The sequence below is a fragment of the Lacerta agilis genome, chromosome 9 (genome assembly GCF_009819535.1).
Source record: "Lacerta agilis isolate rLacAgi1 chromosome 9, rLacAgi1.pri, whole genome shotgun sequence".
Classification (NCBI taxonomy): Eukaryota; Metazoa; Chordata; class Lepidosauria; order Squamata; family Lacertidae; genus Lacerta; species Lacerta agilis.
In genome coordinates this window covers 68,935,892-68,949,489 of record NC_046320.1, presented here as the reverse complement: position 1 = coordinate 68,949,489, position 13,598 = coordinate 68,935,892, and the positions used below count along the sequence as shown (strand labels likewise).

Genomic DNA, 13,598 nt, shown 5'->3' with positions numbered 1-13,598 from the left:
CCCCAGGTCTTCCTGACTAGGTGCTGTTGTTCCGCTTCCTCTTCGTTTTCATGGGCGGGTGTTTTTCCTCCTTAGCTGTGGCTCTGAGTGATGCCGCACAATATGAGGGAGGCCTGACCTACTTAGCGAGCTTGTACAGCATTTCTTATTTCTCATTAGCGAGGCTTCTCCTTCCCTGTTTCTGTCAATCTCTTCAGCCGCAAAAGAAGCAAAACTGGGTTAGGGCTTGAAGTTTGACAAAGGTGTGTTGGCAACCGAGATGTGTTTGGCGCTGGGAAGGAGGGGGCAGCTTCCTGATACATTTTTTTCCAGCAGAAACCAGAACAGAATTAATGATCATTCACACGAGCTTAGCTTCTCTGCTGAGGAAATACAGTGGTGTCTTGACCCAAGCAAAGTTGTTGGCATTTTCCCATTCTTAAGATCTGTGACAAAGTTTATGAGTAGTTCATAAAGTGAGTAGTTCAAAGGGTTGGTGCTGACCTTTAAAGCCCTAAATCAGGGGTAGGCAACCTAAGGCCCATGGGCCACAAGAGGCCCACGGGGGTCATTTAACCGGCCCATGAGCTGCCCCTGGACTGAACCGCCTGCTCAGTGAGTCCCTGCGCGCTGCGCTAAACCAGTGCGGTGTGGGGACTTGCTTCCGCGCCGGTGGAGATCGCGTCTGTGCGGGCGCCAGAAATCGCATGCGTGCACGCAATCTGGCCCACAGAGGGATCTCCACTGGAGTGAACCGGCCCAGGCGAGGTAAACCTTGCTGACTCCTGCCCTAAATGGCCTTAGTCCAGTATACCTGAAGGAGCGTCTACACACTCATCATTCAGCCTGGACACTGAGGTCCAGCTCCGAGGGCCTTCTGGCGGTTCCCTCATTGTGAGAAGCAAAGTTACAGGGAACCAGGCAGAGGGCCTTCTCAGTAGTGGCACCCTTCCCGTGGAACACCCTCCCATCAGATGTCAAGGAAGTAAACAACTACCGTATTTTCCGCCGTATAAGACGACTGGGCGTATAAGACAACCTCCAACTTTTCAAGTTAAAATAAAGAGTTTGAGATATACTCGACTGCAGATTCTCCACCTGGCATATAAGACGACCCCCGACTTTTGAGAAGATTTTCCTGGATTAAAAAGTAGTCTTATACGCCAGAATATACAGTATCTGACTTGTAGAAGACATCTGAAGGCAGCCCTGTACAGGGAAAATTTTAATGCTTGATGTGTTGTTCAATGTTAGAAACTAGCCAAGCGCCGGGTGCATTTTGCTACTGGCGTGGGTCAGTTGCGACTACGTGGAGATTTCTGGGAGCCAGGTTGGCCACCAGGGTTTAAAAACCTCTGCCTTAGGTCCACAGTTAATCCCATTTCCACTGTGTGTGTTTCTCCTTCTTGCATACTGGGACAAGTTGTAAGAGCCACTCAGTCAAGCAATGTAGCTGAGATCGTATAATCCTAGCGTTGCAATGGACTCCCAAGAACCGCGTAGTCCAACCCCCCCGGCGAATAGACATTCTGTTGTGGCGACTGCGACCCCAGGTTCAAGGTGCCATTTGGCTTCTATATGTGAGTTTCTAACACTGGTTTTATTGTGTTTTTAATGTTTTGTGGGGAGCCACCCAGAGTGTCTGGGGCAACCCAGTCAGATGGGTGGCATATAAATAATCAGGGGACGGGGGTGGCACTGTGCTCTTAAACCACTGAGCCTCTTGGGCTTGCCGATCAGAAGGTCAGTGGTTCGAATCCTCGCGATGGAGTGAGCTCTGTCCCAGCTTCTGCCAACCTCGCATTTCAAAAGCATACCAGTGCAAGTACCCCTGGGATGGGAAAGTAAACGGCATTTGCGTGCGCTCTGGTTTCTGTCACGGTGTTACATTGCGCCACAAGCGGTTTAGTACCCCATAGCCGCCTTTGACTGGACTTAATGGTCAGGGGTCCCTTTACCCTTTACCTTTATGATCAGTGAAAGGAACTGTGAGTCACAGTGCATAAAATACCACAGGGCGTGGAAATCCATGTAAAAGGGTCAAATTGACAAAGACACACAACTTATAAAACTATTCCCCCTGCTAAACTCCACCTTCCCACCCTCCTGGTGGTACGATATAACCGGCCAAATGATCAAACCTATCCATTCTGAAGGAAATCAGCCCTGGGTGCTCACTGGAAGGACAGATCCTAAAGCTGAGGCTCCAATACTTTGGCCACCTCATGAGAAGAGACTCCCTGGGAAAGACCCTGATGCTGGGAAAGATGGAGGGCACAAGGAGAAGGGGACGACAGAAGACGAGATGGTTGGACAGTGTTCTTGAAGTGACCAACATGAGTCTGACCAAACTGCGGGAGGCAGTGGAAGACAGGAGTGCCTGGCGCGCTCTGGTCCATGGGGTCACGAAGAGTCGGACATGACTAAACAACTAAACAACAACAATAAAAAGACATGATGGGTAGAAGCAGCAGCATGGAACTGGGGAGGCATTGCCTTCAGGTTGCCCCCAAGTTAGAAATGCCTCTGTGAAGTATTCAGGGAATGCAAGGTTGTCTTTTTAAGTTGGGGGTATAGCAGAGCTCAGGAGACTGGAATTTGCAGGTTTGGTTATGTTTTTAATATCAAGGAAGCTGGCTGGCAAGACACTGAGCCCCATTTTCTGAGGAATTTAATAACGGAATGTTGTTGGATGCAAATGTTCAAATGTGAACAGGAGGGGGGGAAATCTATGAAATGAAAAGAGGAGAAAAAGAAAGAGAGGCAATATCCCTTCTTGTCTCTCAGCTGCATTTGACCCCTTCAACTTGATGAGGCCGGAGTTTCAAGACGTTCCTTTGTAGCATCCCTTATTAAGGAATGTTTTTGCAGTTCCAGGAGGGCACGGGTAATATTCCCTGTGTCAGAACGGCTCAACACAGAAGCACTGCAGAACATGCACGCACATGAGCTAATAATGTTCTGACCATTATTATTATTATTATTATTTAAAAAAAAAACATTGATCTGACAAGCTTGCCCCTGTGTCTTGTTCTGTTTTCTTGTGCTTCCCCCAGATTCCGTTATTTGCACATCAATATGTCTTGAGTGTCTCGGGGACATTTCTGAAAACGCTGCTGTTTAAAGGCGCAGGGCTAGCCCCGCAAATTGCTCTGTTCTTCTAGATCCTGTATCTCTTTATCGAACATTTCGTGCATGGGGTCCCCTTCTTATTGAATGCTTCATGCATGGGGTCCACAGGATTTTACCATGCGCCGCAATCGACAGCGCCGTAAGGAAAACGCCTAGAGACACGTTGATCACTTCATACGGAGACGCTACATTTGAAAAACATAGAACCACTTGATATTTTACTAACTAACACAAATTCACACATTAACTGATGAAGGCGTTCATTCCGAAACAGGGCTCTGTCCTGGGTTCTTTCTTTGAATCGACTCTCGACTCTGGCTCCACGACTTTTTGAATACTTTTTGGATACGGACTTATAAATCATTTGTTGTTGAGTCAAACTTCTTTATGTTCTACATTGTAACGAATTTTTGTATGTGACTTTAAAGCTGTTTTTCTGTTAGAATTTACAAGCCTGTAACTCTTACCAGAATATGTACCTTTATTTGATTGCAACTCATGAGTAGGATTTATTCCTAGTATTGAAATTTCTGGCCAGAGTTCTTGGTGTGTGTGTGTTTTTTGGGTCCATTGCGGCCGCATTCTGTGACAAGAAGAAAGGACTGCGTCTAGACGCAGGAGGAGGAGCGTCAACACCTGCATGCTCAGTTCCGCAAAGCAGATACTTGTTCGAATTCCGAGCCCTGGGGCCTAATGGCTTCCAACTTTGATAACAGGCTGTGCGCACTTGCAATGTTAAACCAGACCTCTCCAAAGTGGTGCTGTCCAGGTAATAATATGATAGTATTATTTGTCCCCTGCCAACTGAATGGGTTGCCCCAGCTACTCTGCGGGGCTTCCAACAGATAAAAAAAATAGTCATGGCTGTCTTCTAAAACATGGGATGCGGGTGGCACTGTGGTCTAAACCACTGAGCCTAGGACTTGTCGATCAGAAGGTCGGCGGTTCGAATCCCTGCGGCGGGGTGAGCTCCCGTTGCTCTGTCCCAGCTCCTGCCAACCTAGCAGTTTGAAAGCACACCAGTGCAAGTAGATAAATAGGTACTGTTGCGGCGGGAAGGTAAACCGCCTTTCCGTGCGCTCCGGTTTCCGTCGCGGTGTTCCGTTGTGCCAGAAGCGGTTTAGTCCTGCTGGCCACATGACCCAGAAAGCTGTCTGTGGACAAATGCTGGCTCCCTTGGCCACTGGCGGAGGGGTGGGGGGAGCGCACCGCCCCTGGAACCATTGGGGAAGGGGGTATCAAAGTGGCTGCCCCCAGACACGCACCCCGCACCGGGGGCTGCGCCCCTGCGGGCGGCACACCATGCTCCTAGGACGCATTCCATGCCCCTGCATGCAGCGCGCCACGCCCCCGGGAAGCGCGCCAGCCATGCCCCTGCCTGATCTGGAGCATGCAGCTTCGCCACTGCCCTTGGCTTGAAAGTGAGATGAGCACCACAACCCCATAGTCGCCTCTGACTGGACTTAACTGCCCAGAGGTCCTTTACCTTTAAAAAAACTTGTATGTAGAACTTCTATCTCGTTTCCATCTGGCAGAGGGCTTCGCATAGGGCGGGCACCACTACCAAGAAGGCCCTCTGCCTGGTTTGCTAGACTACAACTCCCACTATCCCGGAGTCCCTCAGCGTCTGGAGGGTCACGGGCTCCCCATCCCTGCCTTAAGAGGCGAGGGTTCGGTTTTTTATATACGAGCACCTGGTGGAAAGTGAGGGATGTGGTGCCTGTAAACAAAGGCAGAGATGAGCCTCTGGGCGACCCTGGGATTATGTAACGGTGAGAGAGAGTAGCCTCTTTGCTGCCTCCTGGCAAACCTTGTGTGCCGTTTCACATTGCATTAGCCTCTTGTGTGATCTGCCCCGAAGATTTGTGCCCTTCCTCTTCCCCGGTGCCTGCTCTCTTTCCGAATCTCATTGTGCTTGTCCGCCACCCCTGTCGTGGCGAGATTCCCAGCAGCCCATTTGGCCTGGAAATGAAGACGAAAGTTCAGGACGGATCCAGATAGGATTGCTTCAACTTGCACATGGAACGTTTTAAGAGTTGCCATTTCGGCAAAAACACGTCGTCTTTATTCTAGTCTTACTTTTTCACGAAGCGCGTAGTCAAAGGAAGGCTGCTTTATAGCATGTATTTAGGCACCAGGCAAAACTTTATACTGTCTGTGGGCTTTTAGAAGTGGGTGAGATGTTTTTAATGCATTTCTTTTCCCTCTTGGGTTTAATGTATCTCTGTGGGAGGTTTTGCCTGTCTGGTCGGTTGGCTGTAAGTCGCTTTGTGTTGCCCTGGGAGAGATAAAGTGAATACTGTGGTATCTCGGTTCTCAAACGCCTTGGAACTCAAACAACTTGGAACGCAAACACTGCAAACCCGGAAGTAGCTGTTCCGGTTTGTGAACTTTTTTTGGAGGCCGGACATGCACTATTTTGAGTGTTACGCTTCAGATTTGAGTGCCACACTTCCGTTTTGAGTGTTAACGCTGAGCTCTGTCTGTTTTTGCTATTTATTTTGCGTTTTTCTTTTTGCGGCTCTCTCTCTTTTTGTTTTTGTTACAGGTGGGTAGCCATGTTGGTCTGCCATAGTCAAAACAAAATCAAAAATTCTTTCCAGTAGCACCTTAGAGACCAACTGAGTTTGTTCCTGGTATGAGCTTTTGTGTGCATGCACACTTCAGTGTATCTGAAGAAGTGTGCATGCACACGAAAGCTCATACCAGGAACAAACTCAGTTGGTCTCTAAGGTGCTACTGGAAAGAATTTTTGATTTTTGATTTGTTTTTGTGACTTGTGCGGAAGAACCCAGTTCAGCTACTGATGGATTGATTGATTGTGTGACTGCAGTACATTGTTTATTGCTTTCATTTTATGAATCAGTGGTCTCATTAGATAGTAGAATTCATGTTAAATTGCTGTTTTAGGGGTTGTTTTTAAAAGTCTGGAACAGATTAATCCATTTTGCATTGCTATGTATGGAAAAGTGCGCCTTGGTTTTGCAATGCTTTGGTTTTGGAATGGACTTCCGGAACGGATTAGGTTTGAGAACCAAGGTAGCTCTGTATTAATAAATAATAATAATAATAATAATGAATACTAATAAATAAAGGCTAATGGAAACAAGCGATTGCAAATATGCCTACGTTTTCATGTGATAAATCCATGTAACGGAGACATTCCGGAAGAAAAGTGAAGCATGCCGAAGAGTAAATGTCCATTCGCTTAAAAAGAAACCCATGAATTGTCTGAGCTGCCATCTTAATTCGTATTTCTCTCATTTCCCCTCTTAGAAAGTCCACCGGCAGCGATGTCCAGGAACGGCTACTTCTTCGAAGAAACAGGCAAGTAGAATCCTACCTTACGAGTAGCAAACTCATCTTCTGCTAATGTACCCCAAATGGCATGATGCAGCCCAGGGGGCGGGCAGGGGGGTATGGCTCCCCTGGCACCATGAAGAGCAACACTCTGCGCTGCAACACCTTGTTGCAGAGCCCACATGTTTGTTTGCATTTGATCTCTTTGCTTCTCTGTTCTCCCTTCAAAGCAGCAGTTCCCAAATGTTTCCTGGAGGAAGGAGGCTTGCTTCCTTCATCCAGAACTTAGCAATCAGAAATCTTATCATTTCTTGTGGCGTCCTACGGGGAGTTAATCTTGTCCTATTCACCATTTATATGAAAGCACCGGGGGACTTTCTCAGGCTGTGATGCATAACTCTCATCTCTCCGTGCCATCTGAATCGGGAGAAGGCAACTCAGGGGTTTGACCATTGCCTGGAGGTGGCAATGAGATGGATTGGGGCCAGTAAATAGAAACTGGCATGATGGAGGGTGCTCTGTGTTACGAGCTCTTGGGTCCAGGAAGCAAGTAGATTTCCTTTTCTGGGGAATGTGGCCCTCCGCCTGGAGGGATCATAGAATTGTAGAGTTGGAAGGGACACCCAAAAGCCATCTAGGCCAGGGGTCAGCAAATGTTTTCAGCAGGGGGCCGGCCGACTGTCTTTCAGACCTTGTGGGGGGTCGGACTACAGTGGTCCCTCGACTTACGAAATACTCGACATCCGAATTTTTTGACTTACGAACGAAAAAAGTGGCCGCATGCCAACTAATTTTCCGACATCCGAATGGAAATCCGTTGGCATTTTAGATGCGGTTTATTCGACTTACGAATTTTAGATGCGGTTTCCTCGACTTATGAATTTTTCTTTTTAAAACTGCTTCAATGCATTCCTATGGGGAAATCGCTTTTTCGACTTACGAACTTTTCGACCTACGAATGTGCTTTCGGAACGGATTAAATTCGTAAGTCGAGGGACCACTGTAGATTTTTTGGGGGGGGGAATGATGCAAGAGCCCCACGAGCCCCAGTGGCTGCTTACCTGTGTCTTGTGAGTGGCAGGGGCTGGTGGCGGCGGGACGATGAGCAGCGTGTGAAAGGGCTCTGGAGAGGGGCTGCTTAAAATGGCGGCTGTTCAAGCGCTGCTGCTGCTGGCACCAAGAAAGCCCAGCCCCCTTCCTCCTCTAGGCAGGGCGGGGAGAAGCCAGGAGGAGGGAGGGAGGAGGCGCTGGCGCCGCCACCGTATGAGGGAGAGGGAAAGAACGTGTGCACTGGCGATCCACGTGGCGATTCCCGGACCGTCTGCGGGCCAGATCCAGAAGGCAATTGGGCCTGATCCGGCCCGCGGCCCTTAGTTTGCTTACGCATGATCTAGTCCAACCCCCTGCAATGCAGGGATCTCAGCTCAAGAATCCCTGGCAGATGGCCACCCAACCTCTGCTTAAAAACTTCCAAGGAAGGAGAGTCCACAACCTTGCGAGGTCGTCCATTCCACTGCCAGACAGCTCAAGAAAGTTACCGCTACTTTGAGTCTCCTTTCTTGTCAAATGACTCCATTGGTTCGGGTCCTCCCCTGTGGAGCAGGAGAAAACATGGTTGCTCCATCTTCCGATATCTGAAGATGGCTATGCTGTTTCTGTCTCCTGTGGGTTAGCTCAGTTGGTGGAGCACGAGACTCTTAATCTCGGGGTCGTGGGTTCGATCCCCACATTGCACATTCCAACTCTACAATTCTACGATTCCTCTTCTCCAGCTCTCAACTGTCCTTCGTAAGGCTTGGTTTCATCATCTTGGTCACCCTCCTCTGCAAGTAACATGGCTTAATGGTCCTGAGCGATTTGCAACCCTCCCTGGTTACATGGGTAGCAGAGGAGTTGCCTTGCTTAGTGAACTCTCTGTCTTGGCGAACTCCAGGGATTGACTCATTGGTTTTGCTGGCAATCCGGAGCTGCAGTCTTGCTCCAGGGCACTGAGGTCCCCAGACATCTCCGGTTGTTGTCTCTGCTTCCTCTGTCTCTCCCCCCCCCCAGCCTTTTTGAATTGCGTCCCCCCCCCCATTACTTTTGTCATTGCGTTTGGTATGTCTGCCTTGTTTATAACTCTACAAATTCTTTGCCTGACTGTGGAATTAACCCAAATGCTTTACTGAAGCAAATCCATTCAAGATGGGATTATTTCCTTGCTGTTTTGCCTGTCTGCCTGTTTTACCAAATGAACACACACAAACAGGCAGGCTCTCCTTTCTAGGGCAGATGCATATTGCTCTCTGCATGCATGATTATTTAACCAGAGGGGATGCGGAGCAGAACTGTGGCATTGCAAGCATTGCTGTGAAAAAGGTAAAGGCACCCCTGACGATTAGGTCCAGTCGCGGACGACTCTGGGGTTGTGGCGTTCATCTTGCTTTATTGGCCGAGGGAGCCGGCGTACAGCTTCCGGGTCATGTGAACTGCATGACTAAGCCGCTTCTGGCGAAACCAGAGCAGCGCATGGAAACGCCGTTTACCTTCCCGCCAGAGTGGTACCTATTTATCTACTTGCACTTGACGTGTTTTCGAACTGCTAGGTGGGCAGGAGCAGGGACCGAGCAACAGGAGCTCACCCCGTCACGGGGATTCGAACCGCCGACCTTCTGATCGACAAGCCCTAGGCTCTGTGGTTTGGACCACAGCACCACCCGCGTCCCATATCCCTAGCTTACCATGACCTTAAGACTAATGGTGATTTTGGAAATTCTTCTGCAGAAAGGGCGAAAGGACTGGCTTGAGCAACGGGAGCTCACCCCGTCGCGGGGATTTGAACTGCCAGCCTTCTGATTGGCAAGCTGTAGGCTCTGTGGTTTAGGCCACAGCGCCACTCGTGTCCCAATGGCATTGCAAGCATTGCTGTAGGATGGCGCAAAGGACAAGGGTCCGAGGAAACCGAAAAGAGCAGAAAGCAATGCGTGCCCACAGTTTTGCCGTTTCGCCTGTCCCACCCACTGCCGTTTGCCGTCTCACCTGTAGTTAAGGCTTCATGCCATCGCGGCATCTCAAAACCCCACAGAATGCTTTTCATTCCTTCCCACTTGCAGCCAAAGACTTAAGGAAACCAGATGGAGAAGGCTACAGTTTATAGTGTATTCTGGGGTCTCTGGTAGGGCCAGCAGGAAAAGTCTGAGACTCTCTGGCTTGTTTATATTGGGGGTGGTGAAGAGGGGGGGGGGTGTAAAGGAATGTTGATACTGGGAATACTTCGCGGAAAGTCTTGCCAATTCTGTCTGATTTGTATTTAAAGCATCTGGGGGGGCCCTCCCCACCCGCTGCCAAACTGACAAGTTTAGAAAAGGGAAAGGGTGAACGGGGGGGGGGGGAGGCGCTGGCTAGAAAATGCTGAGGATGAAGCCTTCTGATTTTGTGTGCAAATTCGCTCTTTCGTATGAGAGCGAGATTATAGATTAAAGCAGCGCTCCAGGACTGTAGGGAATAGTGCCGGGGGCTCGCTTTGTGACAAATCTCGAGTGATCTGTGCGACTTAAAAGTTTCTGCGGTTCTTCAAGCTGTGTGACCCACAAACAATTATTTTCAGGATTATAGAAGAGAGAGAGAGAGCATTGATGCAGTTCAGGCGTTTCAAGCGGCTTTTCCAGAACATAATTTTCTTTTTAAAAAATTATTTGGTTTTTCAAATTAAATTTTTACAGAGATGTATCACACATAAATCATAAAAACAAGATTCCAAGGAATACCCTGGAGTTCCATCCTCCCCTTTGTGGGTCTAATTATTAAATCACTTCTTCCCGCATCTTTTACGATGATCCAAATCTTTACATCTCCAAAATTCCACCTTAAACTACAAGTGATATTCCAACCCTGCTAATGATTATAACTGTTTACAATGCTCTTTAAGATAAGTCATACATTTCCCCCATTCCTTATTAAAATTTTGGACTTCCTGATTTCTGCCTCTTGCGGTCATTTTAGCAATTTCAGCATAGTCCATCAACTTCATCTGCCATTTTTCTCTGGTAGGGACTTCATCTTCTTCCCATCTCTGGACCAGTAACATCCGTGCAGCTGTGGTCACATACATAAATATTGGTGAAACATGAATTTCAACATATAGAATCATAGAAGTTGAAAGGGACCACAATGGTCATCTAGTCCAATCCCCCTGCAGTGCAGGAATCTTCTGCCCAACGTGGGGCTCGAACCCATAACCCTGAGCAGTGCTGTTTTTCTAGAGAAAGAGGTGCCAGAGCTCACCATGAACGACTCCTATAATGGCAACGTTGCGTATCTGAGAGATGCCAGAATTGAGTTCCAGTGAGTTCCGGCTGGAAAAAAAGCCCCGACCCTGAGATTTAAGAGACTCCTGCTCTCTTGAGCTGTCCCAGCTCACAAGGTTACTGCGTAGGACCTAGGCTGCAACTCCTTGTCTTGAACTGAATGATAAATACTTAAAATGGCAAGGATAGCAATTTTATTAATGAGAAGAGATGGTAGAATTATTATAATATTTATTTATAGCCTGCCTCCCCCCCCCCCCGCCACCCTCGACCAGGGATTTAAGGCGGCTAAAATAGAAACAGCTAAAAACATAAGTGAGGGAAGAGCAATCATTAAAACACAATTAAACATATCTATCTATCTATCTATCTATCTATCTATCTATCTATCGTCCTGGTGCTGGTGTTTCAGAAGGAAACCAAATTGAGCTCCGAAATCAAAAGTTAAAACGAGGTGCAAGTTGCGGGCGCAGGCATTGAGTTTGTTGGCTTTTAAATTCATATTGAAGGCTCTTTACTTATTGGGCGGAATTAGGAGAAGGGCCCGGGCGTCGAATAGACACAGTTTGGACTTTGGCAAATGTGGGGCTGGGCAGCTGTTTCTCAACTGAAGGCTGCCAGTGTCTCTCTCGGGGGTCTGCATGCCAGAGATAAGAAGGGCCATAGCCAACTTTTCTCGCAGGAAACTTTCAGGATTTGCACGTGTTGGCTTTTCCCAGGTGCAAAAATAAATCTTACCTGTGCACAGCAGAGTATTGTCTGTACCGCCTCCTCTCCATCCTTCATCCAGGCAAGCAAGAGTTTGCCAGAGTGCAAGGACCCTTTTTCCAGCCAATAGCGAGGAGGGTGTAACTGGGGAGGCATGTGGCTTGGGGAGAGTCCTGAGGGTCACATCCAGCCCCCAGGAGGCCTGAGGACTTTCTGTCTTTTTAAAAAATAATAATTAAATTTTATGATTTACCATTTAGAATATTCATTTAAACATCCTTAAAATATCAACGACTTCCCTTCTTCTCCTTCCATGCTTCATTTTGTACAGTTTTCCCCCCATATATTCAGTAAACATTTTCCATTCTTCTCTAAACGTATGTTCTTCTTGTTCTCTTACATTAAGAAGAAGAGTTTGGATTTGATATCCCGCTTTTCACTACCCGAAGGAGTCTCAAAGCGGCTAACATTCTCCTTTCCCTTCCTCCCCCACAACAAACACTCTGTGAGGTGAGTGGGGCTGAGAGACTTCAGAGAAGTGTGACTAGCCCAGCAGCTGCATGTGGAGGAGCGGAGACACGAACCCGGTTCCCCAGATTACAAGTCTACCACTCTTAACCACTACACCACACTGGCTCTTAAGTCCACAAGCTTCCGTCAGTTTAAGTTACCATTCTTCTTTTGTTGGGACCGCGCTCATTCGCCATTTTGGGGCTAACAAAACACGGCCCGCAGTGTTTTTTTTTTGACATCTGGGAATTTCCATCTGAATTATCCCCAAAGGAAAGGACTCTGGGTTGTTGGTTTTTTGTTGTTGTTGGTTTTTTGGAAAACTACTTTTAAACACTTTTTTCAATTCGTTATGGATCATTTCCCAATACTCTTTTACCTTTTTACAGATCCACTACATATGAAAGAACGTTCCCTCCATCTCTTTGCATCTCCAGCACTTGTCTGATTCAGTCTTATACAACTTAGCAAGCCTACTACTCCGAGTCTTCTCTCTCTCTTTCCCCCCTTCATTTTATTGCACACATGTGATTTGTTTGTATGGTGGTGCAGAAAGAGGGTGCTTCAACCCTTTCTCTCTTACCCTAACAGCGCTCTGAATCCGTGCTTATCTAGAACCTGCAGAGTTGGTGCAGCAGCGGGGTAGAGTTCAGTGGGAAAGCAGTTGCCGCAAGTCGGATTAGGCATGTCTCTTCCTGCCTCCCCCTTCCTCCTCCTCCTCCTCCTCCTTCTGTGGTGTAGTGGTTAAGAGCAGTAGACTCGCAATTTGGTGAACCGGGTTCGCGTCTCCGCTCCTCCACATGCAGCTGCTGAGTGACCTTGGGCTAGTCACACTTCTCTGAAGTCTCTCAGCCCCACTCACCTCACAGAGTGTTTGTTGTGGGGGAGGAAGGGAAAGGAGAACGTGAGCCGCTTTGAGACTCTTTCAGGTAGTGATAAAGCGGGATATCAAATCCAAACTCTTCTTCTTCTTCTTCTTCTTCTTCTTCTTCTTCTTCTTCTTCTTCTTCTTCGATCACTTGTAGCCAAGTAACGTTGTCTTCCATAAACACGGTTTTAACAGTGGGTTCGTAAGCAACTCTGGAGGCCAATTCTGGATCCACACGTCCTTCCACAGTGGGGGCATAGGTTTCCGGACGGAGTTGATCATGGTGAGGGTTTGCACCATTTGCCGATCGCCGTGGGACTTTTGGGGTTTGGGTTTAGGGTGGGTTTTTGGAAGACACTTGTGCGTGAATTTGTTTTATGTGTGTAGATCAGTGCATGCTGACCAACACACAGTCTTCACAGTAAGAGTCTATTCCGATGGCATGAGTATCACGACGACTAGTAGATTCTCATCTGCTGCAGCCTTCACAGCCGTTGTAATGTACCACTTGTTATCCTCCTGCTCTGCCATTGAGAACTTTCTCAATCATTCTTTGTCTAGCTCCTTCCCTTTGACCTCACCGCCTTGGGTGCATAGCTGTCAATCCTCCCTGCTGTTCCCCACTGCTATAATAAGGGAATTTCCTGCAAAAAAGGGGAAAGGTTGACAGCTATGCTTGGGTGACACTGCTGGGAGCATGAGATTCCCAACGGCTTTGCTCACAAGGGTCATAGGAACGTGCAAGCCCACTCGCTACGACAAGGTGATGATCCCTTGCAGCGCACTCTCCTCTCCCAAGGTGTTTTGCAGGATTC

At 48.0% G+C, this 13,598-nt stretch overlaps 1 protein-coding gene and 1 non-coding gene across 2 annotated transcripts in view; both read left to right on the top strand.

Moving 5' to 3' along the window:
* The window catches only part of SLC4A11 (solute carrier family 4 member 11), a 152,009-nt gene that overhangs the window by 35,620 nt on the left and 102,791 nt on the right, over positions 1-13,598 (top strand). The window contains exon 2 of the mRNA XM_033161020.1: positions 6,388-6,438. Coding sequence (XP_033016911.1) covers positions 6,388-6,438 — 51 coding nt within the window. The remainder of the gene's footprint in view (positions 1-6,387; positions 6,439-13,598) is intronic.
* TRNAK-CUU lies at positions 8,076-8,147 on the top strand. The gene has a single exon. It is a non-coding gene; the product is annotated as a tRNA-Lys (tRNA).